This window comes from Uloborus diversus, chromosome 4, assembly GCF_026930045.1.
Source record: "Uloborus diversus isolate 005 chromosome 4, Udiv.v.3.1, whole genome shotgun sequence".
In the NCBI taxonomy this organism is placed as follows: Eukaryota; Metazoa; Arthropoda; class Arachnida; order Araneae; family Uloboridae; genus Uloborus; species Uloborus diversus.
Window position 1 is genome coordinate 124,567,420 of NC_072734.1, and position 24,594 is coordinate 124,592,013.

Genomic DNA, 24,594 nt, shown 5'->3' on the forward strand with positions numbered 1-24,594 from the left:
AATCTTAACTTATGCAATAGTTCCAGCTTATTGTTGGTGAAAGAAAAGCACCAAAAAATAAATAAACCCTAATAATTACATGGATGTGTAAATCCCTTCTCAAAACTGCACCTTTACAAGAACTGAACCATGCACAAAATTATTTGCTATTGCCAGTAGGAAAACTTTTCTAAAGTTCATGAATTTCATTATTTTATCACTTTTATTACTTATTCTTATTAATCTGTTAATAGTTTTTTTTTTTTTTTTTTTTTGAATTGTTTAAGTTTTACAAAAAAAAAGTGAGTGAGGTATCCTGGCAGAAATTTTCAAATGGTTTTTAAAATCTCTTCAAGGCATATTAGGCTACAAAGAAATGAAAACAGGGTAACCCCTTTCTGAATGTGGAAATGTGGAATGAGGAAAGATCATTTATAAGAAAATGATAATTGATTTTAAAATAATCATTTGAAAGTAATTTGATGAAAAGAGCAATCAAGGTTGATCTTAGAAGATCATTATTTTTTCTCTCTGACATTTTACAGATTATTGAGAATTAAAATTAAACACTTGATATATTAAGTTAAATAAACCTTTGTGCATAAAAAGTAAAATAAGAAACTGCAGACATCCAACAAAAGGGATTTTGGGTTTGTCTTGTGTCTTTTCATCCATAAGCTCATTTCTTTTGCATTGAAAAAGGGGTTCCTTGTAACACTGAAACACATGCCTGCAGTAATCTGCAGTTTGTGTTTTTTTGACTTATTTCTTATTTTACTAAACATTGTTTTCAGTTTTAAGTATGAGACATACCTAAACTTTTGAGGCAATTTCTAGAACAATGAAGTGCATCTTAGTTCATAAAATACGGTGAAAAAAAATGTTCAATTTATGACAATAGTTGTACTATTATTTTATTCATTTTATTTTTCAGTGAAATATAACAAGGACAACCCTTCAGAAAAAGTAGCAATTCACCAGAAGTCATGCAGAGACTAATGTGTTAATTTTATAAAACAACAATTTTTGGTAATCAGCCACCATATTGTTTGCAACAAAACTAATAAAGAAGTTCCAACAAAATATAACTCAACATTAAAACTAAATGAAGAACTTTAGTACAAAGTTTTCTTAAGTTCTCCTCATTACACCCTGAAAGTTACATGGTATAATACTTTTTATTGTGTGTGGTCAGAGAGAAACAGCTTATGAACCAATATAATTTAAAACAAATGATTGGACAATATGTATGATTCCAATTTTTGTAGAAGGTTAGTGACATGAAAAATTATTAAAAAACAAATTTACTTTATACACAAATTTCATGCGAGTGTTTCATAGTTACAACGAATGCTTTCCGTGCATTAGAAAGGAGGGATGTGAGAATTCCTGAAACTCTGATTCATGCGTGCATTTTGTATTACAAATGTATTGTTTCTTTAATAACCTAAGTATACCCTCTTTCTTTGGAGCTGGAATAAAATCAAGTTTAGAAACTCTTTGGTTTATGTAATAATATATAGCTTTGTAAAATGGGATGTTTATGCTACTATTAGAGCGTTTTAAAATTTTCCATTGCTTGGATAATTACATACGAAATGAACTTTTAAAACAAATACAGACTTTGAAAAACATTTTTTACCCCTAGGTGATTCAATTTTACCCAGTGAGCATGATCTGAAATTCATCCTGTAAAGGAGTATATTATATATTTAATGTATTATTTGAAATGTTATGTTATCGATTCAATAAAAATTGTACATTCTCTCATTTGTTTCTTTTTCTCTTCTTGAAATTATGATCAATATTATGCCGTTTATACTCAGAGTGGCACAAGTGCTTTTCCTTTTTTACTGTCTGAGTGTCGTCCAGACTTGAGCCGAGCTCAGCCTGTGATGTGGCCTACCTAAATAATTGATTGGCTGCTAGGAGCGCAGCCACCCCCCCTCCCTCGAACCCTTGGTTTTTAATGACACATATTGCCCATCTTAATATGGTATTTATATATAGATAAGATCCATTGTGACCAAGACCTCCCCCACCCCAGAAGACAAAATTGGGGCTGGACTGAGTTTTGGTTGTTCAAGACGTTCTCAAAGGCTGTTTCTCTTTGTGACATCAAACTTAGCCTTATTCTGGGCATGTCTTTAATTAGCGGTCATACAACAATATAAAATGTCAGAATGGGTTTGTATATAATTGTTTTGTGTTCAGTTTACAGGGCTGAACCAAAATCGTTCAAATGTCCAGATTTTCGTATGTTTGGGAACATTTTTCAGACGTTTGGTCTTGCGAATAAGTAGTCAAATACTCAAGCTTTGAACATCGTTTTTTGTTCTAAATGCTCAACACTTGGCTCTTACAGTAATTGTTTCAACGAAAGTTAATAAATTTCTAACAACGCCTATTATGTCAATCGTTCGATGTTTTTACATCGTCATATTACTATTTTCAGCAGCGATCTGAATTATGGGAAATTTTAAAATATGTAACTGTAATTGGTCCGGATTTTTTTTTTTTTTTTTTCTTTTTTTGACGGAATGATGGTTGTGTGTGAGATTTATGGTTCAAAATGTATACATAATTCAATAAGCGTACAAGGAAGCAATATTATGGCGTCCACGTCAGAGCTTGTCTCTCGCCTTCCTTAATCCTTTGAATATGAAGAAAAAAAATCAGTCTCTGAAAAAATAATCTAATTTTGCAATTTTGTTTTTAAATTAGTGTTTGCTATTCCATCGGCTCACTAACTCATGCTCGATATTGCTCATCAACCCCTGAGCATTTCATAGAGTTTTATTTGGATCACTTCATAACTGGAAGCTCACTACGGTCTCAAGTGGCATATATATGTTTTTATTTTGGAGGGGGCCCATAGAACCAAGATGTGTTTCCCTCGCCCACCCCCCTTGTTGTTGGGGGGGAGGGGAGGAGCAACAGTGCCCTGATCTTCTCTTTTTTTTTCAAAGTGGGGCAAGAACTCCATAATGTCACCCAGTGGCGCAACCAAAAAATAGTTTATGGAGCGCACTCTTTAAAAATTCTTGCTTCTGGGGGAGGGGGGGGGGGCTTTCTGCGGAAGTTTTTAGAAATTGAATTCTCAAAAACGCCATTATAGGCTATATTTGTTGACGTTAGGGAAATGAAAGGAGTGGGACTTTTTGAAGTTGCCCACCGATCTTTAAAAAGAAAAAATAGAGCTAAATCGATCACCCTCCCGCCCAATTTATTGAAATTCTAAAAACAGTTTCAGACTAACTTCGATGATGTTACTGGTAGGGCGATTCTGGGGCTCTTCCCCAGAAACTTTCGAAATTGAAGTCCTAAAAAACGAAGTTTTAAAGAGATATTCAGTGATACTGTGGAGGGATTTAAACGCTTTCCACCTTAAATTTTTCGAAATTGTAGTTTTTTTCATTTTGAGATTTCATGCGGGAGCAGTCGGGCGGTCGTTCGAAAATTTTTCGTAATTGAAGTCTTAAAAAAGCGACTGTGTACCGTGTTTGGTAATGTTAGGGGTTCGGCCATTTTTCAAAATTGGAGCTCTATAAAAGCAATCTTAAATGGTTTTCGATAGTTTTAGAAGGCAAGGCATTTGGTAATTGTCCCCTGGAAATTTTTAGACATTGGAGCATTCAAAAAGAGATTTGAGAAGCTTTTTAATTGTTTTGGTGGGGAGAAACTCCCTCCCCCTGAAGTGTAAGCATTTTGAAGAGTTGAAAATAAGAATATTCAGACCGACTAGGGAAAAGAAAAAAAAAACTGGGGTGGGGGGGGGATGAAATAAATAAGAAGTGTTGGTGGACGTAATTACCTGATCAGTGTTCAACAACTGTTGAAAATTTTAAATTTAAGGACTTGTGCCCTTTCTGAACTAAACGAAAAATGTGACCCCTAAGTAGAAGACTTTGTTGTACAAGGATTGACTTGTGACTTTCCCTGCTACACTAATCGATTTCTCTACATACAAATATCGTAAAACCACAGCTAACTTAATTTTGAAAAAAAATGTGACTTATGCCCTTTCTGAAAATTATATATTCAAATATGGGTAAGCTATTGTCATTTTTGATGGGGTATGATAAGGAGGAAGCACCAAAGAAATATCATCTGCGTCCTATTTTAACAGCCAAGCTTTCTGCTAATAGCTAATTGAAATACATAAGTAAAGCATTTTCTTTAGCAAGACAATTCCCGTTATTTTTATCTTGAATAAGAATTTATAATTTTTAACATTAATTGAAAAAAATGTTTCATAAACATGGGACAGCTTTGTAGCTCTTTTTTCATAGTTGCATAATCGGGATATTTTAGTTGCATTTTTCTTCCTTTTTTAGAACATTTTTTTTTTTTTTTTTTTTTTAAGCATAATTTTTCTATTTTTGAAATTTTTGCTCCTATTTTTCCTACTATTTTTTTTTTTTTTTCAAAAACTGTCTGCTGAGCCTGAAGGTTCTTTTCAAAAGCAATTTAGATTTTTTCCTAACATTTTAGGCAATCTTTGGAAAGGAAGCGTTTGAGAATCCTCTCCTGAAAGGTGAAACGTAATTTCAGGTTATCTTTGGAGACGTTTAGAGGTAAGGAGAGTTAGAGATCTTCTCCTCCGAAATTTTTCTAAAATATCGAAATCTTAAAGGCACAATTTTAGACTATTTTTGGTAGTAACTTTAGTGAAAGAATGTTGGTCTAAGACCTTCCTTCAGAACTGTTTTGAGATTGAAATTATGGTGGTGGGCCCCTCCCTTATATACGTTCTTGACGCTCTCTTACCAGATCACTGTAGTTTCGCCATTGATAGCCTACTTTGATTCTAAATGAACTGGTGTAGATATTGAATAAACACAAAAATGCCAATTTTTAGACATTGCTTGAAATTTTATACGCAATGTCCTTTGTTCTTTACTGGAACGCAGGTATTCAAAATTTGTAATATTACGAGACAACTTTGAACTTAAGTGCATGCATATTGCATACATCGTAAAGAATTGTATCATTGTTAGTTCACATTTCAATTACATCGTTATTTTTATGGCTTAGGCGGAAAAAGTTTTTCAAAAATTCATCTCGGAAAAATCGACGATTAAAAAGTAAATACGTTTACAAAAATATAAGACACCAAATTTTAAATTTAGAAATTTTCAACCGTAAAAACCAGTTCGGTTTTCAGTTTCTAATTTTTTGTTGGAATTAACGTTTGAAAGATCTCATGAGGACAACTGCAAGACGAATTCTTTCTTTTCTCTTTACTTTTTTTTTGAAAATAATAATTATTTCTATACCGTTGGAAATTTCACAGCTGACATACTTCGCAAATAGCTGTTTTTCTGATAAGATATTAAAGAAACGGAATGTACCTGCATTACTAAACATTTGTTCTCAGAGGGAACATGGTTTCCAAGTACATTTTTGCTGTTCTCATATCAAGTACAGTTATCTGTGCTGCTATGGAAGGTAATATTTAGATTTGATACATGATACTTCTGAGTAGTGATACGATACGCAATCTCTGCTTCTTAATCTTAATATCGACATGAGCATCATAAAGTCGTATTACCCCTCAGAAGAATTTCTTTTCAAATGAAGTAAAGAATTTGTTGAATCTTTTATACATGCATTCTTTTTGAACAATCAATAATTTATTTTAAAAGTTATTACATTAATCCACTTTTTAAAAAAATCTTTTTTATTAAAAAACACTTAGGCTTTTTTATTTTTGCACATATTTCTAAAATATGTTTTCAGAAATGATCACTGTACTGACTTCTACGAATCGGGGTGGGTATTCATTAGCTTACAAATTCTTATTAGAAAATATTCTGTGATCAATTACGCTAAAAAATCCTGAAAGTTCTTTTTAAAAAATTGTTTATAAAAGTATAGTATGCTCTTCAGATTTTACTTGTTTAGGAAATAATTTTATAATTCCCAGTTTTGGAAAAGTATATTATCTTGATTACAAAAAAGTATTATTAACATTTGAAAATTTGTTACTTTAAAGCTCTACATCTTTAAAGAAAAATATACTTGGGAATTCCAATAACATGGGAACAAGAAAAAAAATGATCATCGAGAAAAAACACTTTTGCTTTAAAAGTTTTGCTTTTGCATTAGGTCACTTATTGTGCATGACCTAAAACCACTCATAACGTTTTAAATATCTGAGCTAGAGCGGTGAAACTTTTTTCCATGTGTTTGAAATAGTTTGAATTAAGAGCAATGAAAAAAGAAGAAAAGATAGTTATGTCATCTTTTAGGTGATTTAACCACTTCAGAGTTTAATCGAATAATTTAGCTGTCAAATTAATATTTACTTCCTTGTGATAAGTAAAAGAATTATTTTAATTTCGGAAAATTTTTTTTCTCTCTAATTTCGAAATTCCTATTTTATCCATCCCGGAATAAATGTCGACTAGTTATTTCCGCACGTCTTAGGTGCATATGTACTTTGAACGAATGTACGGCAGTTTTCGTATAACTAAAAAACGGTATGTCGTAAAAGGCTGAAATTTCGATGCGGGGCCTGCATAGGGTCTAGTTGTCCACCTTCCTTTTTGGTTGCAACCAGATGTTTTAAAGAGGCTGTTTATTCATTTTTCGTGACAAATCATCGTAATTTCAATACAGACTGAAATAATGACAGGAATAAAAGCATTTGTATTCAAATTTAGTGACAAAAATGAGGACGTCGAATCCGCTGTCGGTTTGGCGATAGTTCGCGAGATTTCAAAGAACCAACGTTAAAGTTGTCGATATTTGTAATTTTGATTTGCACTAAAAGCCTTCTCTTCGTCGATTCGCAACCATATTAGCTGCAAGTATATCTTTTTGCTCTCTCTAGGGCTATATATTATATTGTATTTTTGTTCCATAAAATTTATGTCGTTACAATTTTCAGACCTGACTCCAACAAAAACACTAAATTTCTGAACTTGAAAACGCAATTTTCTAAATCTAATCTTACTTTTATAGACGTAGGAAAGTGTCTAAAAAATGTCCTTTTAAGAAACATTAACTTGAATGTTCTGGTATGAGTACACGCACCCATTCTTTCTATTTATTAAAAAATATCGATTCTTTAACAGGAAATAGTTGTGGTGTCCACATCAGATTGCTTTATTATTATTTCTCAGCGCAGTAGATACATATTTTGCTTGAATATTTCGTAATTTTCAGTTTCATTTGGAAGTCAATTTTGAAATTCATTATTGTTTATCTAACCAATTATTTCAGGAGTTTTTAACACATATAAGGTAACAAGTAAAATGTATTTCCCCTCAAAAGTGACAGAAATTTGAAGTATTACATCTCGTCTTTACAGACTCGAACACAAATTTTGGGTTACCTTTCGAAAACTGCGGCAAAGTTCAAAATAAAACACGATAAGGAAATTGCATTAAACCTTATTTTGTCAACAACACTCATTTTTCGAAAGATGTTTACCACATGAACGAAGTGTGCTTGTGTTGTAGTGCATACTTATACTAATTTTTCAAATCGAAAATACGATTGTGTTGCAAAATTGGCGTTCACCACTGTCTAAATTTTGCAGAACGATTTTCACAATATAACTTGCGTATAATTTTACCTAAACTGAATGCAAACTGTCCCCCCTCCCCCCAAAAATGTGGGTTTGGTTCTTCCCCACTTTGAGTGTAGATCACTGAAGGGGTAGATCCGTTCGGCACTCTGTTAATATGTTTAAAATAAACTTAAGTAAAGCTAAAATGAGACTAAAAATAGCCAAAACTTAAATTAAATTAAACTTAAAAACTGAAATTGCAAATAATCTTAATTTAAGGAAACTCGAATCTGATTGTAACGTATATAGGCTGTGGGACGAAGGCATAAAAGATGCTTAAAAACATGGTTTCGTTTGCCAACTTCGGGGACTACAAAAAGTGATATTTTTCTGAATCCTTAGTGTCTACAGATGAAAAAAACCCAATGTTCACAAAAAAATAGTGTCTCATATTTTTTTTACAGACCTTTAGAGATACATGAAAAGGAGTGAAACTGACAAGCAAGAGGCAGACAAATTTTAAATACATAAAAAATATTGTACATGTGCATTTAAAATATTATGCATGTACGTTAAAAACATTATGCATGTACATCAAAAATAGTTTTTTTCAAGAAGCAAACTTCATTCTGAAGTATCATCGTCAGAATCACTGAATTCATCTATCCCGTTTTTGCGTACAGAGTTATTTTCCTCCTGAGAGTTTATACAGCTACAGTCACTAGAGGAAAATTATGTGTACGAAAAATTTTACGTCTTGCATGTACTACATCTCTTCGAAGAACACCGAGTTTTCGGGCATGCACAGGAGGACTAATTTTTGAACATTATCTGATGCAATGGAAATAGTGCTCCATTTTATTTCAATACTGCCCGCATTTATAGTCCATCCAATGTTTTGATGAACTGGGAAGCATTGATTAAATCAGTGGTGCTCAACCTACAGCCCGCGGATCAAACCTGCCCTTTGAAGCTGACCCATGTGCCCCGTCGTTGTATTCAGTGTTAAAAAACGAAAAATATATTCTAAAACCTTCCAAAAATACTAGTAATCTTCTTTCTTTATTATTAATTTTGAAGTCAAGTAGTCATAAATTGATTTCTGAAACACATGCAATAAAATAAGCATGTAGTAATAAAGTCAGCAATTTTAGTTTGTAATTGTCTTTCGTTTCCCTTGTTTTCCCATGCTATCTAGAAAAACTTGAATTATATAAATAAATTTGATATTTGTTCTGATCCACAAGATTCCTATTAATGTGAGTTGTAGCCCGCAGGTAAAAGAAGATTATTTACCACTGGATTAAATTATTCAAGCATCAGCAATGAATATTGAGTTAGATTGATAGTTAGTGCACAAACGAGGGGATAGGGTAAGAGCCACAGTCCGGAATTGGTTCTTTTTCACTCCAGCTCTGCAGCCCTGGTAAAAACATTTGCCTTTAAATTCATTTCGATTCAGTCATATTAATTTCTGACTTTTTTGTCAGTGTTAAGTGTATGAGATATGGTATTTCTATATTTAATAATAACTTTCATTTTTATATCTTGTCAGCAAAAATTGAGAATGTATTCAGAATCTATTCCATTTTATCAACTTTTGGTGACATAAAATAATTTTTCGTAATGTCGTTAATGTTTAAAATAAAAATTAATTGTCGAAAAAATGCCCTTAAAATGTCTAATTAAAAAAAAATCTTTTGTAAAAATATTCTCATCAAGAGCTTTTTCTAACAAAGTTTTTCTTAAACAAATCCGCATTTAGTTCGCATTTTATATTTGCCCCCAATTTTTCCCGCAAACACTAATATAAAATGCTTTGAAACTGTTCAAAGTTGAACGAAAAATTATTCAAATCAAAAAATGAAATACCGGAATGAGGTGTCATCGGGGAGATCTTTCAAAAAAAAAAAAGGAAAGAAAAACGAGCTGATGTGTGCATCACATGACTTCCTTTTACTCCAATTTACTACTTAATTTTCCCATTATTGGCAATTTTGATGTGATTCAATAGCTTACTCTCTAGATATCGCCAACAGTGGAGAAAGAAATCAGATTTTTAAAAAAAATCTCCAGGTTGGCGACCAAAAGACTGGCGATGTATCGCCAAGTGTCCGCCAAACTATAACATCACTTGAGTTTACATCGAAATTAACAATGATTTCCCCCCAAAAAGGGGTAAAAGACCCCTTTAGAAACACCCGAATGCAACCAAAAAGGGGGGTACACAACTAGACTCCACTAGGAGTCTACGTACCAAAGTTCAACTTTCTAGAACCTACCGTTCTTGAGTTATGCGACATACATACATACATACATACGCACGTCACGAGAAAACTCGTTGTAATTAACTCAAGAATCGTCAAAATGGATATTTCGCGTGTCTATACGTCCTTATGCACTTATCCACCTGTGTGTCGAATCGAAAAAAAAAACTCAACATTCACTCAGGGGTGAGCAAAAGGGAAATTGAGGTCGATTTTTGAGTGAAAATTTTTTCGCGAATACAATACTTCCTTTTTTTAACAGGAAGTTAAAAAGTTTGTTTGAAATGAACGATTTGTTAATTTTTTTTTGGGGGGGGGGGGAGGGGAGCACAAAGGTCAACCGACAGACACATATTTTTAACATCTCAAACCCCTACTTTCGAATTTGATACTTAATTAATTGTTTTATCTTATTTTTTTTTTTTTTTTTTTTTTTTTGACTTATTTTTTGTACTAAGCAATATTTTTACGATACATTAACCTTAGCACAGTAAACCACCTTTTATGTCCTTTTTTTTATTTTATATTACTTTGACGAGAAAGTAAGTTAAAAATGAGCCCAAAATATCGTCTGTAATCAAAAAGCAATATTATTAAAAAAGGAAAAGATAAAACATCGTGATATGAAATATACTTTTTAGTTTTTAATTTATCGTCTGCTAATGTTTAATTTTCTAATATTTTTTTTTAAACATCTATTGGCATCTGTTAGAGTTGTTTATGTTCTTAAGATTTTGTAGATCAATTATTGCTATTCGGTGATTCATTAAATCTTTTTTGTGAAGTAAAGTGCCTTCTAATTTTTTGTACTTAACAATGTCTATGTGCGCTGGCTCAGTTGTAATAAACGAAATCTTGAGATAAGATCATTCAGTGCTGCGTATTGATACAATTTCTGATTTCCTTTTAGTTACGAAATTACTAAGCGAAAGTAAGTAATTTAAAACGTATTAAGGTGTAACTTTGATATACACCCCCAAAAATTACGCGCCAAATCTGGCATTTCCTACGGACTTTTTAGGGTTGCTGTTACTTATTTTGGTGTTGCCAATTTAGGTTTTTTCAGCTTTTAGGTTTTTGCTGTTGCCAAATTAAGTATTTTCTTGTATTTTGTACCATTTTTTGAGTTTTTTTTTAAGTTTTGTGGCAACAATTTTTGTGGCAACAAAGTTTTGTGTCAACAAAAACAAAAAAAAGTCGCCAAATTTCCGATTTGGGGGGGTATATCAAAGTAGTTCAAGTATTAATATTTTTTGCAACGAAAAATTGAGCAAAACAGTAAAATTTCGGTTGAAAAACTGTTTATTGAATTTTTAGATTATAAATATTGTGTTTAATAGCGCCATCTAGAGACAATTTTTTTTGTGTAAGTGCTAACAGTCCACGGAACGTAGTTCCTATTTCAATTACTAATTAAAACTTAATGAGACAATTCCAGCGTGTGAACATTGTATTTTTCTACTGAGTTCATCATTTATAATAGATTTCAAGCAAGTTCACGTAGTCCCTAAGATTGGTAAACGAACTTGAACGATATTTACACTCGGCCCATTCGCAACTCCAACGAACTATAGGGGGCACTGAAGTCACTGTCTAATGGCGGACTTAAAAAGTAAAACAAACGCACATGGTAACGAAGAAAATGCTAAAAGTGTTGTGATTTTTGTTCATACGTATGATTTTTTCGCTTTATTCTTTTTAAATCAATTTTCAAAGTCTTGTGGATATTCTGGCCCACGTAGAAAGAAATGAGAATTCAAGAAGCATTACTAAACGTCAAAGATCAATGCAAACTATGTAGTTCGTAGTTCTAAGCAGCTATTTTCACGATGTTGAATTCGATATTTATCAATTCTTGATAAAACTAAATAATAATTGTGGCCTGACAAAAATAACAATTAATGCTAGAAAATTCAATATGACATTACAAATTGTTATCGAAAGAAGATGATACTTTTTTGCCTTGCTTGGCTAGCGCTTATTGTTTTCCATTTGTAGCTGAGTTATTTCTCTCGAATTCCCGAATCGGTTAATTTAAAAATTTTCTGTTTCGATTTTTCTAATTTCTGAGTTACGATTTAATCGTGTCATGTTATGCAAATCATCAACAAAATTCTCACGGATATATGGTGGTAAGTTTTCTTTTCAGTTGATTGACCATTATTTCTTTTCACTTACGAATTATGTAATCTTACTACCATTTTATTCCACTCATGATAAAAATTAAAAATGGTTTAACTAAAAACGCGAAATCTCGCCAAGGCTACTTTGCTCGCACAATACTAAAACTATAACCCTAAACAAATTTGGCGAAACCTTTCAGCTGAGAATAAAAGGAATAAAGTAAATTCTTTCTCGGTTATTCATTTTGTTCTACGATAATATATTCAAGAAAATATTTTGCATACTGTCCATTCCAACTAAATGCTGCTGTAAAATATGGTAAGTTTAATTAATTTAAGATTAAAAAAAAACCCATATTCTTACAAATTCATACAAAACAATAAAAAATTTTACCTTGTATAACGTTATCCAAGTTTGTTAATCCAGAATTTTCGCTTTCACCAATTATTAAGGAAATAATGAAAACTGACATTATTTTGAGAAGCTCGAGAATATTACTAAGGGACGAACTAATTTCTGTAGCTGAAAGCAAACTAAGACACATCGATTGCGTTAATAAATACTCAGAACAAACTGCCTGTGTTTACGTCAACAGACACACGTGGAACGCAACGTGGCAATGTTTTAGTTTCATTTGCAGTTTTGTAAATCACCACAAGGTAGCGTATTCGAGCGCTGGAGTTCCGAATAGACTAATATCTTGAAATCTAGAATTAATTAAGCAGTTCACAATTCTTTTTTTTTTCTTTTTTTTTATCAGAGAAACTAGGATCGTTGATTATGGAGAATCCTGATCTTTTTGGCGGGGATATTCTCGGTATGGAAGATTTTGAGGTAAGTAACTTTATTCGTTTGTTTGATTTTTTCCAATTACATTTTTTTTTTCAGGAACGAAACTTCTTGTTAAAGAACGTATAGTTTGCCTCTCAAAATATCAATATCATGAGCATGTTCAATCACATCACTAAGTATGGAGTAAAAAAAAAACCCTTAACTTGATGCTCAATCGATTTCTGATTATGAAGCATGAAACCATGTTTTGAAAGCATCTTTCATAGGGGATTGATAACCAAGCCTTCTCAATGCAGGTACTGTTAACTTTCCGTAACCGCAATGCAAGCGTTGCTAGTTACTCATTTCAAAATGCTGATTTTAATCCAACGTACAAAAATTGTTATGTTACAGAAATTTAAACTCATCTGTGTGTTCCTGATTTATGCATAGCCCCCTAGCCAGATTATGCCTCAGGTCCCCTTCCAGCTCGGTCTAGTTTTGACTTATTTTTAAAAAAATGTTTTTTTTTTTAAATATCCAAGACCCCTTCTCTGCTCGGGGCCCATTGCTGTGGAACCTCTTAGTCTCTTCCATATAGGGCCATAGCTAAGCATTTGGAGATTTACTTGGCGAAACCTTGGTGCCAGGGGGTCTACCCTCGCTTTATGGCAATTTCTTTGGCCGCTGTGATACATGGCCCTCACATTTATTACAGAACTCATTTTGCCAGATCATGCCACGAGCCTTCTTCAAGTTTTGTCAAGTTTTAAATGTATAAATTAAACAAAACTAAAGTTTTAATGAATATTTTTTTTATCCAGGACTCCCATGCGAGATCATAGCTTGTTCATTCTCAAACCAGAGCTCAAAGACAGAAAATTAAAAATTTGGAGATAACCAGTACAAATGGTAGGTGAACCTCTCCTCTGTCTTGGGGCAAGAGATGGTACTAGAAGCCCTGGTAGGTTCTGCTATACAGCATGATTTAGAGAAACTTTTCATTGATAGCCTACTAGGAAGTTATCTTTAAACGCGTTTTACTCAAAACTAGGAAATGTCCACTAAGCTCTAACCTGTCAGAAAGGGTTAAAGCTCCAAAAAACCGAAAACGTTTTATACGAACACTTTATTTCCAGAACATATCACATATATGCAAAAACACTGAAGCAATCCAATTAAGCATGACAACGAGAACTTTTGCTACAGCAGAATTATATGCTACAGCAGCGCCGCTACATTTAAATTTCAACTTACTTAGGGGCATTAATTGCCATTAAATTGCTTTAATTCCGTTATAACGAAATTCCCGTTAGTACAAGTAAAATTTTGGTCTGAAGTTCGTTGTAACGGGATTTTACCGTAGTATTGATTCATATTCGATTGCAATTTGCTAATTTGCATCATTTGGAACAGATCTTTCTAAATCATCCAATCATTTCAGTGTAAGAGCCTCTCTTCTTTAAAAAAGAAATGATTTCTTTCTTCTTCGTATTTATCATACATTAAATATGCTTTGAATTTTCAGAGACATAATGCTATGGAATGCATATAATCTCATTTGCAGGACAGAAATGCAATTGCTGATAGGACACGGATCTGGCCCGATGGAATCGTTCCCTTCGAAGAGGACCCGGGGTTGAAGGATACAGTGCGTATGTGTTCAGATACCATGTATTAGATAAAGCATTTTTCTTTGGGCAGAAAAAAATAATGTGTAAAATCAATAATATTAATCACAAAATTAAAAAAAATATATTGCATAGACTCTCGCAAGTCTTTGCTTTAATTTTGCTTTAATTATCTTAAAGTTTATCTTTTAAAATTTTGCCTGTGCGGCAACAGTGAGAAATATTTTCAGCTATAAATTTGGATTTTTAGAGTTGGGTTGAATTCATCACGGAATTCACCATGCTTAGAAGAAATATTAATAATGTGATGTGTTGTGAATTGTAATATTTTGTAAATAGCTACGTGTACGAAAACAAATGTGAATAGTTTATTAACTCTTGAATGTTATTTAAATCCACTGAGTGAAACGAAATTCAGATTGAAGGAAAAAATAACGTAGACGTTTTTCAATGTAGGCTCAATTATTGAAATACAGTGAAACTTCGATTTTACATTGTCCGTTTCATACGTTATCCCGCTTCCGACGTCATTTTCTGCTACCGGAACATACGTCTGTAGAAATTGAATGTTTGAAGCATTGAATAAATCAAACTAAATAATCAAACTTGTACTAATAGGCATTTTGACCAATTTAACGGAATTGTTTCTTTCGCAAAATTTTGAAGACCCCCCCCCCCTCCCACGCACATACTTTTTTTTTTCAAAAAATGTAACGCAGACATTTTTTTTTCTTTTATTTTTCAATTTTATTTGCCCTTTCTTAGGGAGTCATCAAGGGAAAACCACATGTCTACAAAGATGGTTTTCTCTGTCCTAGTGATGTTATGAAGGAAAAGACATATGTACAGAACTGGTTTTCTCTGTTCTTATGGTGTTGTGAGGGAAAAAACATACGTACAGGACTAGTTTTCTCTGTCTTGAGAGTGGTTTTCTCGCGCCTTAGGGTGTTATCAAGGAAAAAACATATGTACAGAAGTGGTTTTCTCTGCTACGATGTTCTGAAGGAAAACATATGCGCAGATATGAAATATTCAATGCTTGTTAAGGTAAAATAAGCATACATAAATAGGGTGATTTTTTTTTTTTGAAATAATTGTAATAATTTCATTAAATTTGTTCGTTTCATAATAAAGATAAATGATTCTTACACAATTTAAACTCTGTCCAAACGAGAGACTCTTGCTCCTACAGTCTGTTCATTGTGAGTAAATTTTCAAAAAGCAAAAAACAAACGAAAAAAATATTAATATTTAAATGATAAAATATTATTATTTTTTTAAAGTTACATTGACCTCAAACTTCAAACACTCCCCCCCCCCTTCATTCCATGAAATGTTACAGCCTTCAGCGAAATTGGTCAGACATTTAACGAGCGCACAGGAGAAGTTTAGCCATCAATGAGACAATGTTATGCATCAAAACCTTGATTTGTTTGAATGTTATTTGACTTTTTGTTCACAATTATGCCACAAAAATCAGTATCAACAGGGATCAACGGATCTATTTTAAATGGCCAACTTGTGATGATGTTGTATGAATGTAGTTCTACAATGTGAGCGAAGTCAATTTGGGTTTACAATAGTGCTCCACTCCTTTCATCAAACCTTTAACCTTTATTAATTTATTTCTCGTTTTATTTATTGATAGTTTAATACTTATATATTAGCTTCAAACCACGTTGCAAAAAGCATAAGTAGTTATAAGGTCATCCAAACGTCACCTCGTATTTATACTATATTTGGGGCTAATCTAACCCTGGCAATGTGGTGAAAGCAACGCAGATTTTAATCACAGCATTACGACGTTGTAAGATTAGATTTACCCCAACTATAGACACCCAGTAATAGATAAAACTTTTTTTTAAACAAACCCCCTTCAAATACCTACTCAAAATTGCTTAAGTTATAGTCCAAAGAAGTAAAATCCTTTTGGGTAAAGAACGTTTAAAATCTTCTAACTCTAATCTACTGCAGTTGAATTTTTATGAAGGTAAAAGCATGAGTTACCTTTCACGACACGCACTGAGTTCTAACATTGAGTTCTTCCTTCTACAGACCCGACTGTTTTAAAAAGTGCTATGACTATGTATCAGAAAGATACCTGCATCAAATTTGTGCCAAGGACAACAGAAAAGGATTACATCAGGATATTTCCAGGACAGGGGTAGTATCACACTTCTCTATATAGTTTTGGTTCACTTTGCAATTATTTTAAAGTTTCTTGAACTGTGCGTCTTATGTATAAAGTATATCTGAGCTGTTGAACATATTCTTTCTTCTAAGATTTTAAAAAGAACTGAAAATAAATAATATTGATATACATAAATAAGTAAACTAAATCAATCAATATGCGAACACTATCAGTGCACCCTCAAAATTGTAAAATGCGAAAATATTGATTACTAGTGTAAGTATAAGGGTCATTCTCCAGAAAACGTAACTTTTGAACGCAAATATTTTTCTATTTCGAAATCTTTTGTTTTATTTTTGTTTTATTCTTACGTGAAAGTGTTACCTACTAGAAGTGACAATAAACAATGACCCAGCTAAATTTCAATTATTTTACTCATAAATAGAAAAATTAAAAAATGCCTTGTTCACACGGAGAGAAAAAAAAAGAAAAAACCTTTTAATATTTAAAAATCGAGGCCAAATTAATATCAAAGTAGTAATTTTGTTAATTATGCAAACAATCAACTATTTTAATGATTAGTGGGAATATAATATTAAGCTCTCTTAATTAAAGTACGGCGTAATTAATAGTTTCAAATGTATGTCAAAAAATAGTATTTAGTAAATTTGAGGATATACTGGCAATTTATAATTTGGTAGAATGCTTATTATTGATGTATTTCCCCTCAATCATTTATTTTCACCTCAAAAATAATGACATTGATAAGGTCTGTCACGGAGGTGAGGAATTTTCCATTAATATAGGCCTAATAGATACATTTTTCAGGGAATTTTTTTTTCTTCGTTGCTACAATCTGCACATGTTAAGCATATGAAAACATGTGCATTTCTTTTTTACTGTAATTTACATCCCTGATATTCAAGTTCATGGAGGTGAGAAGTCAGAATAACCACACTAAGTTTTAAAAGAAAAATCTATCTTCTTGTTTTTCGACAAAAACCTCACAACTTCAACTATGGCTGAAAATAAACAAGAGGGCTCTCTTGTATCATAGAAAATAAAATTTGATGTCACTACTACCACGTGTTAATGAGGAATGGTATTTTATGTTTAGGTAACGGAGGTGAGAATTTATTGTGGGACATGACATTTTGTCCTACTAAAACGAACTAAAACGCAATATTGCAAATTTAAATATACTTAAACAATTAGTATTTGAGACACTTGATAACAGAATAATCGACAAATAAGTACATACTTTTAACTAAACAAGTTATTAAGCAACGTAAACAGTCATACAAGGTGTGTGACATGCCACGGAGGTGAGAATTCACATGTTGTGAACCAAAAATATACTAAAATAAAGATTATTATTAAAAAATTGTTGGCAGGTTTAAATAGATATATTTTTGATGAAATTAAAAAGCATTGTTAAATGAATTGTTCCTTATTTTTTTTTTCCTGTAAAAGGCGTGTGACAGAAAAGTTACACTTTTTGAAGAATGACCCATAAAAGCTCTGATTAACGTTCAGCCTACTGCTAGTTGCATGGCTTCGAATTCTCTTTACTCCACGACGAAGATAGATAAGAGTAGACACACAAGCTTGAAACGACACGAAGTTAATCTAAACATCGAATAATAATAAATAAGCCGATACATATATTGGCTAATTTATTATTATGTCTAATATATCTACTGCTCACATGATGCTTCATTTGATAACACGAGAAATTTCTATCTATAACGATTCATTTGAGAAAAGGATTACGTCCTGAATAATAGCCAGAGAAATCAGGAAAGGGAGGAACTGTTGTCGGATGGTCTCTTTAAACTGACCTAATAAAGTAATCGGATGATTTGGAAAGATAAGTTTTAAAAGTACTTATAGGTTTCCACCGAGTTCCATGTCGGTTCAAGCAGTTCGTTAATTTTTCAGTTTTTACGTAATTAAATCCCCGAATCATTGAAATCGTTCTTATTCTTTCCACACATTATTTATTGATGAAATTTTCGATATTTTACATATTCTACTATGTGAACTATTGAATTAGTTTTTAATAATTTATATGTTCTATTCCGTGCATTAGTTTTTCAGTCAACGTTTAGCCTTGAGTGTTCCGTGAACTGAAATTGTAAATGTGTAACATACCACTCGCGTTTCCGCCAAGAAGGGCCGTCCGAAGGGGGGGGGAGAGCGGGGCAATCGCTCCGGGCACCTCGAAATGAGGGGGCGCCGCAAGGCGCCCCTCCTTTCGACGAAGCACGAAGACATTCACACGAAATGAGGGGCGCCTTTGCGGCGCCCCTCATCGTATAAAATGTCCCGATGGTAGAAAATGAGGGGCGCCCCCCTCATTTCGTATATCATAGATGCATAGTCATAGATACCCAAAAGAGAGAATCATTACAATGATTCTCTATTTTTTCCTAGGGAACGAAAATATTCCTTTCTCTAAGTCTCCAAAACATTCGTTTCCTTTGGATCACTGAAGCAGATACAATTTCTTAAAATGTAACTATTTAGAACCAAACAAAAGGCACTTCTCCTTTGCTTAGTTCCCACCAAATTTGCTTGAATTCTGCCCGTGTGTGCAGTGACGTAACCAGAAAAAAAAACTTTAAGGAGCACAATGAAGGAACAAAAAACAAAAAAATTTTGATCGGATAGGAAAGGCGGAGAGGACGGTCCGAAATTTTGAAACTTTTAGTTTTAAAAACGCAACTTTAGCCTTAAAGACGTGATTGTAGGTCATGTTTACTGACGTTAGGGTAAGGGAGGAAACTAAGAGATTGTTTCTGATCGATTATTTTTTTAAACAGATTGAAATCAAGTCCTTCTCCCCCCTGCAAATTTTCGAAATTGAAGTTTCAAAAACGCAACTTTAATCAGACTTTGGAGATTTTATGGATTGGAGGATCTAGAGCATTTCCCTGGAAAAAATTTTCATAATTATGGACCAAAACAATTAAGCCATGTTTTATATTCAGGGGCTATTCCACTTAATTTTTTTTTTTTTTTTTTTTGTAAGTCGTTTGAAAAACCCATTTCTAGTGATATTAAAAGAAAAGTGGTGTGGGGACTTTTGTCCGAATATTTTCTTAAACGCAAATCTTAAAATGATATTGTAAGGCCATATTTTGCAATATTAGGGCCAGTAATTTTTCGAAATTAGAGCTCCAAAAACACAATTCTGAGCGATTTTCGATGTTGTTGAGTATTTGTGGGCTTTCCCCAAAAACTTAAAAATTTTTGATGTAAAAGAATGACATCTTTGTTTTTAACATATATGAAACCTGGTATTAAGTTAGTACAAGTAAAACCAAAAAACTCTTGAAGAGAATCATTGGATGAGTCCAGATCGAAATTTAATTTTGATGTACGTAATTTACTTCGATAAACACACACCTTCTGTTTATAACCAGCAAATTATTTATTCGTGTTCTTAGTTTGATCAATACGAGTAAGTAATTGAATTTTAATTGTTTGTTTTTTGTCTAGTGGGATAACATTTGGATTTTTAAAGTTTTTGTGATATTTATGTTTCACAAATAGAGAAGCAGATTCATTGCTTGTGTTTTAATTTGTATTATGCATAGCCTTCTAAATGTTCTGTTCATTAATGTGTAAAAAAAAAATCAAGTATGACGCGTTCACGCGGATAACGCACTGATGTTATAACTATTTTTTTTCCTGTGTGTATAAGGGGGAGGGGGGCGCCAGAAAATTTTCGCCCCGGGCAGCGCACAGTGGTTCAAGGGCGGAAAAAATAGCCATTTTCAAGTTTTAAGATAAAAAATATTTCATGCCGTAATTACTTAGCCCTTGAGTTGTAGTAACTTACTCCATAAGAGTTTTTTGAAAAAAAAATTCTTTTTTCACAAAAATAAGCCAAGATTGTTGAACAATTATGTTTTTACTTTTTTCGGACGTACGCCTTATACTTCAGTTTTAATTCATTCGTTCAATAAGGAGGACTAAAATTTAATAAAAGTCATTTCTGATTGGTTTTTCACACTTATAGAATGCATATTACATCGTAGTTAAAAATTAAAAATTCATGAAAATTTAAAACTACCTGAAATAAAAAAAAAAAACATTTTTTTCTAAAAAATATAATGAAAAATATTGTGGAATATACTTTTATCGGCGGCTTCCGGTGAGCTAAAATTTACATATATCAATAGCTTAATCCTTCCTGTAAATAAACAACAACATTTTAGCAGCGACCACCTGCGATTGCAGTCGTGGCAGATGTTTTGTTTGATTTTCGCTATTTACAAACACCAATATAGTAAGCTATAAAATAACTCGTAACGTTATGACGGGGCTAAATTGCTTTTTTTATCAAAGAAATTGGTCACCAAACTTGTTAGTTTCACTACTTTGCAGGAGAGCCTAAAAACGTTTGTTTACTGTTTCCGAAAGTTGGGGCTCTTGAAACATTCATCAATAAATATAGAGGATTTTTTAAAACAGATTTACGTTGTTATGGTTTAATGCGGAGCATTATTCGACATGCAATGCAATAGTAACCTGAAAATAACAATTTACGGACCCGTTTCGTATGGCTTTGAAGAAGATACATATCAGAAAGAAATTTTTAAAACTAATACATGATTCTGTATGAAAAGTTAAATAAACATTCTGTTCATAAAGGAATGAAATTAGAAAATCATCAAACGTTTGAAATTTCTGATTTCCTTTTCGAAATCATTCTAGTATAAAGCTGTTCTCAGTTTGTCAATATTGACAGAAAATATTGTTCGAGGGTATCAATTGCAATAAATAAACCTTGCGTGTGGCATACAACTGATTTAATTTATATTTTTCGCTAAAAACGGAAAGGAATTTGAACTATAGAGAAACCCCGATTTCACGTTTCTCAGGGGCCTGAATCAAACATAAAATACATAAAATATGGGAAAACGTCAGTTTAAATTTAAAAAAAAAAATAAATAAAATATGGGAAAACGTAAAGTATGGGAAATGTATAGGAAGCAAAAATCAGATAAGGAAACAAAAATAATAATAAAGGCTGCTACGATGACGCTTATAAAAAGGTAAAAACGCGATATTTTACGAAAAGAACATTATTGTACATACCAATTTAGATCATTCTAACACATTAAGTTATGAATCCGGGCGTTTAGGTTGAAAATAGTCAGTAATAATGAGTCATTGAATTCATCCAGGATTGAAATACTTTGCAAAGCTTTTTCCTGGTCTTTATGATAAAGAAAACAGTCTTTCACTATTAGTAAGCTCTTAAATTCAGTATTGAAAGAAGAGACGAGTTGTGTTTCCTCTTCTTGTTCATCTTCATTAGCAGCCGAAGGGTCCACAAGGTTGGCTACGGATGGAGTAGTAGCATTTCTGTTTTCATGGATTAACTTTTAACAGAGTGGATTATGTTTAAAAATACACAGAAGGAAACACGTTGCTTAATTTTAAAACTTTTTTTTTCTTTTTTTTTATAACTGCCAAGGGAAAACGTAAAATGCGGAAATTCATAACCAATGAACTTTCAATCCGGGTTAAATTAATATTATTAAAACACGGAAAAACTGGGAATTGATGATAAAAATCGTAAAACGCGGGGAAAACGTTGATTCGGGGGACGTAAAATCGGGGTTTCGCAGTGAATACGATCAGCCAGCAAGAAGATAAATATTACCATACAACAATTTCAACAATTTTTCATAGCATTTGTTGAGAATATTCAAAGTTATTGAATTTTTTCCGCTTTTTTGTCGTTTTGAACCACTGTGCGGCGTCAGCTCTTCGGACGGCCATGCCGCCAAGAACTATTTAGCAGTGTGTTTTACAACCAAGGGCTCTAGGGACGATCCCCCCCCCCCTCCCTGTCGTTGTTCACATTTAACAAATTATTAACTAGGCATGTGGGAAAAAGATACGGTGTCGAAATAATAGACTGCTTGTATTTCCGAAATTCATTTCATAAAAAGCGTGTAAATACACATACAGGTCAATATGTTACTGTCAAAGATCGATTTTCCGATGAATATCACAATTTACACACCAAAGACAAGGCGAAAGACCGAATATTTCTGGTGAATTACCAGTGATTGTTGATACTCCCCAATTTCGGTCTTTTGCTGCAGTGTATGGGCAACTTTCCCTTCCATCTACTACACTACTGTTCATTTTCCTTACAGGTGCTATTCGCATGTCGGCAAAACTGGCGACGGCCAGCCTTTATCGTTGGGGAAAGGTTGTGGACTCATGGGGATCGTCTTCCACCAGTTGACGCATGCCCTGGGATTCTATCACGAACATAACAGGTCTGACCGAGATGATTACTTGGTCATTTTCTGGGAGAACATCCAAGAAGGTTAGCAAAGTCATTTCTACTCTTCCAGAAATAAATAAAAGTTCGGGAATTGCACAATTGTAAACTTCTGGGGAAACTTTCACTCGGCGAACTGTTTCTTTTTTGCATTGCTCGAAGAGTCTTTCAAATACGAATAACTTTCGATTTGCAAAAAAGAAAAAAAAAAGTGTCCGAGATATGTCTTTCAATCACTTAGGATGGTCCTTGGTGGTCTCACTCCCTCAAATGTATTTTGCTGCATCTTTGACTTTAAAATATGAAAAATTACCTGGAACTCCATGAAAAAAACAAATAAAGCTATAATTTTTAATTTTTCAAAAAAAAAAAGTAAAAGATTTTTTTTTTTACTTTACGTGTGGATCTGCTTTTAGCGATTAGGCAACCCCCCACCTTCATCAAAAAAAAAGGGCAGTTAAAATCGGTAATGAGTGAAACGTTACTTCAAAAGTTTACCAAATGTGACAGAACCACGAGACGTACGCCATAATTATAACTTTTTTCTTTCTTTTTTCTCCCAGGCATGGAAGATCATTTTGTAAAGTTATCGGAAGACCAAAATCGATTATTGACGGTGTTCGATTACAATTCGATAATGCTGTATGGTTCGTACAAATTCTCGAAAGACAGCAAGAACCTGAAGACGATGGTTGGAACAAACAACAAGGTGCTCCAAGAAATCCACTTCAAATACTTTTTGAGTGACTCCGACAAACATAGGGTTAATATGATGTACAAATGCCCGTGAGCAAAGGACATTTAAAATGCAATCGAATCCGATTACAGCGAGCTCGAATTAACTGGAAACCCGATTTTACCGAGATTTTAAGCAAAACTAATATGCTCAAATGTGTCAATATAAATTCCAATTATGTCAAAGTATGCAGCATAATCCTTTAATGCCGAACAAAATATCAATTTAACGAGCAAAAAAATCTTTTATTTGAATTACTTCGTTCTTTATTAAATTACTAGATAATCACCCGTCAAGGTTGACGTGTGAAAATTGCTTCTACATTTGTCGATGATATTTTGATAGTTGAAATTTTAACCCTTACTCCAGTGGATGAACCCCAAACTCCAGTAGATAACGGTCACTGTTGATCACTTTTTTGTTTCTTCATTCTTCTAAAATGACTGGTAAGGCACCAGTAAAACAGTTTAGTTACCGGATCCAGTTCAGCTTTGTCGAAAAAAACATTTCCCTACACGTCAAACATTACCAAAAAATATTATCAAATTATCACGCCGTGGAGGGAGTTTCATTGTTGGTGACGTCAGGATCGTTACTCGATCATTCGCTATTATATAAATGAGGATTTTGGTTTATTTATATACTTATTGCGGATAGTGACAAATAAAGTGTAATTTTGTTTTGCAACTGTATTTTCAAGTTAGCTTTTAGCTGCAATCTTGTTTAATTTATATACATGTTGGAGCTCTTGTATTCGCTGTAACCGGTTTCGACTGTAGTGATAAAGAGTCAAAAATTGTGTGACCGTATCATTTTTAATTGTATTCATTAATTGAAATAAAATAACTTATAACTAATTTAGCCTTTTGATTTATTGGATAAAAGTCATTGTAATTGGGTTCTTAATTTTACTTTTACTTGTTTTTGCTTCAGCATTCTTTTTACCATTTACTAATTGTTTAATCAGTTTTTCAAACGGTGATCCCCAATTTTTGTAATGGACTTGTCCTCTGGAAGTCCAATTCTGACTTGAAGAGCTTGGAGAGTGTTATTAACCAAGTTTTAGAAGACATTCGGAATTTCTCTGATGATCACAAACTGTGTTTTAATCCAACTAAATCTA

The 24,594-nt window shown here is 32.9% G+C and overlaps 1 protein-coding gene across 1 annotated transcript; it reads left to right on the top strand.

Moving 5' to 3' along the window:
* The first annotated feature begins 1,224 nt into the window (after nt 1-1,224).
* Nucleotides 1,225-24,272, top strand: LOC129220817 (astacin-like metalloprotease toxin 5). Its single transcript, XM_054855248.1, has 6 exons — nt 1,225-1,250; nt 12,615-12,723; nt 14,228-14,315; nt 16,347-16,455; nt 22,605-22,780; nt 23,299-24,272. The coding sequence occupies exons 1-6, from the start codon at nt 1,225-1,227 to the stop codon at nt 23,523-23,525; spliced, it is 735 nt and encodes a 244-aa protein (XP_054711223.1). The 3' UTR covers nt 23,526-24,272.
* The last annotated feature ends 322 nt before the right edge of the window (nt 24,273-24,594 follow it).

Bases quoted from the DNA above. Each gene is read 5' to 3' on its own strand.
- LOC129220817 (XM_054855248.1), top strand. From the start codon at position 1,225: ATGTATGATTCCAATTTTTGTAGAAG. The intron at 14,316-16,346 runs GTATGTGTTCAG...TTCCTTCTACAG, and splicing joins GGGGTTGAAGGATACAGTGC to ACCCGACTGTTTTAAAAAGT. The intron at 16,456-22,604 runs GTAGTATCACAC...TTTTCCTTACAG, and splicing joins AGGATATTTCCAGGACAGGG to GTGCTATTCGCATGTCGGCA.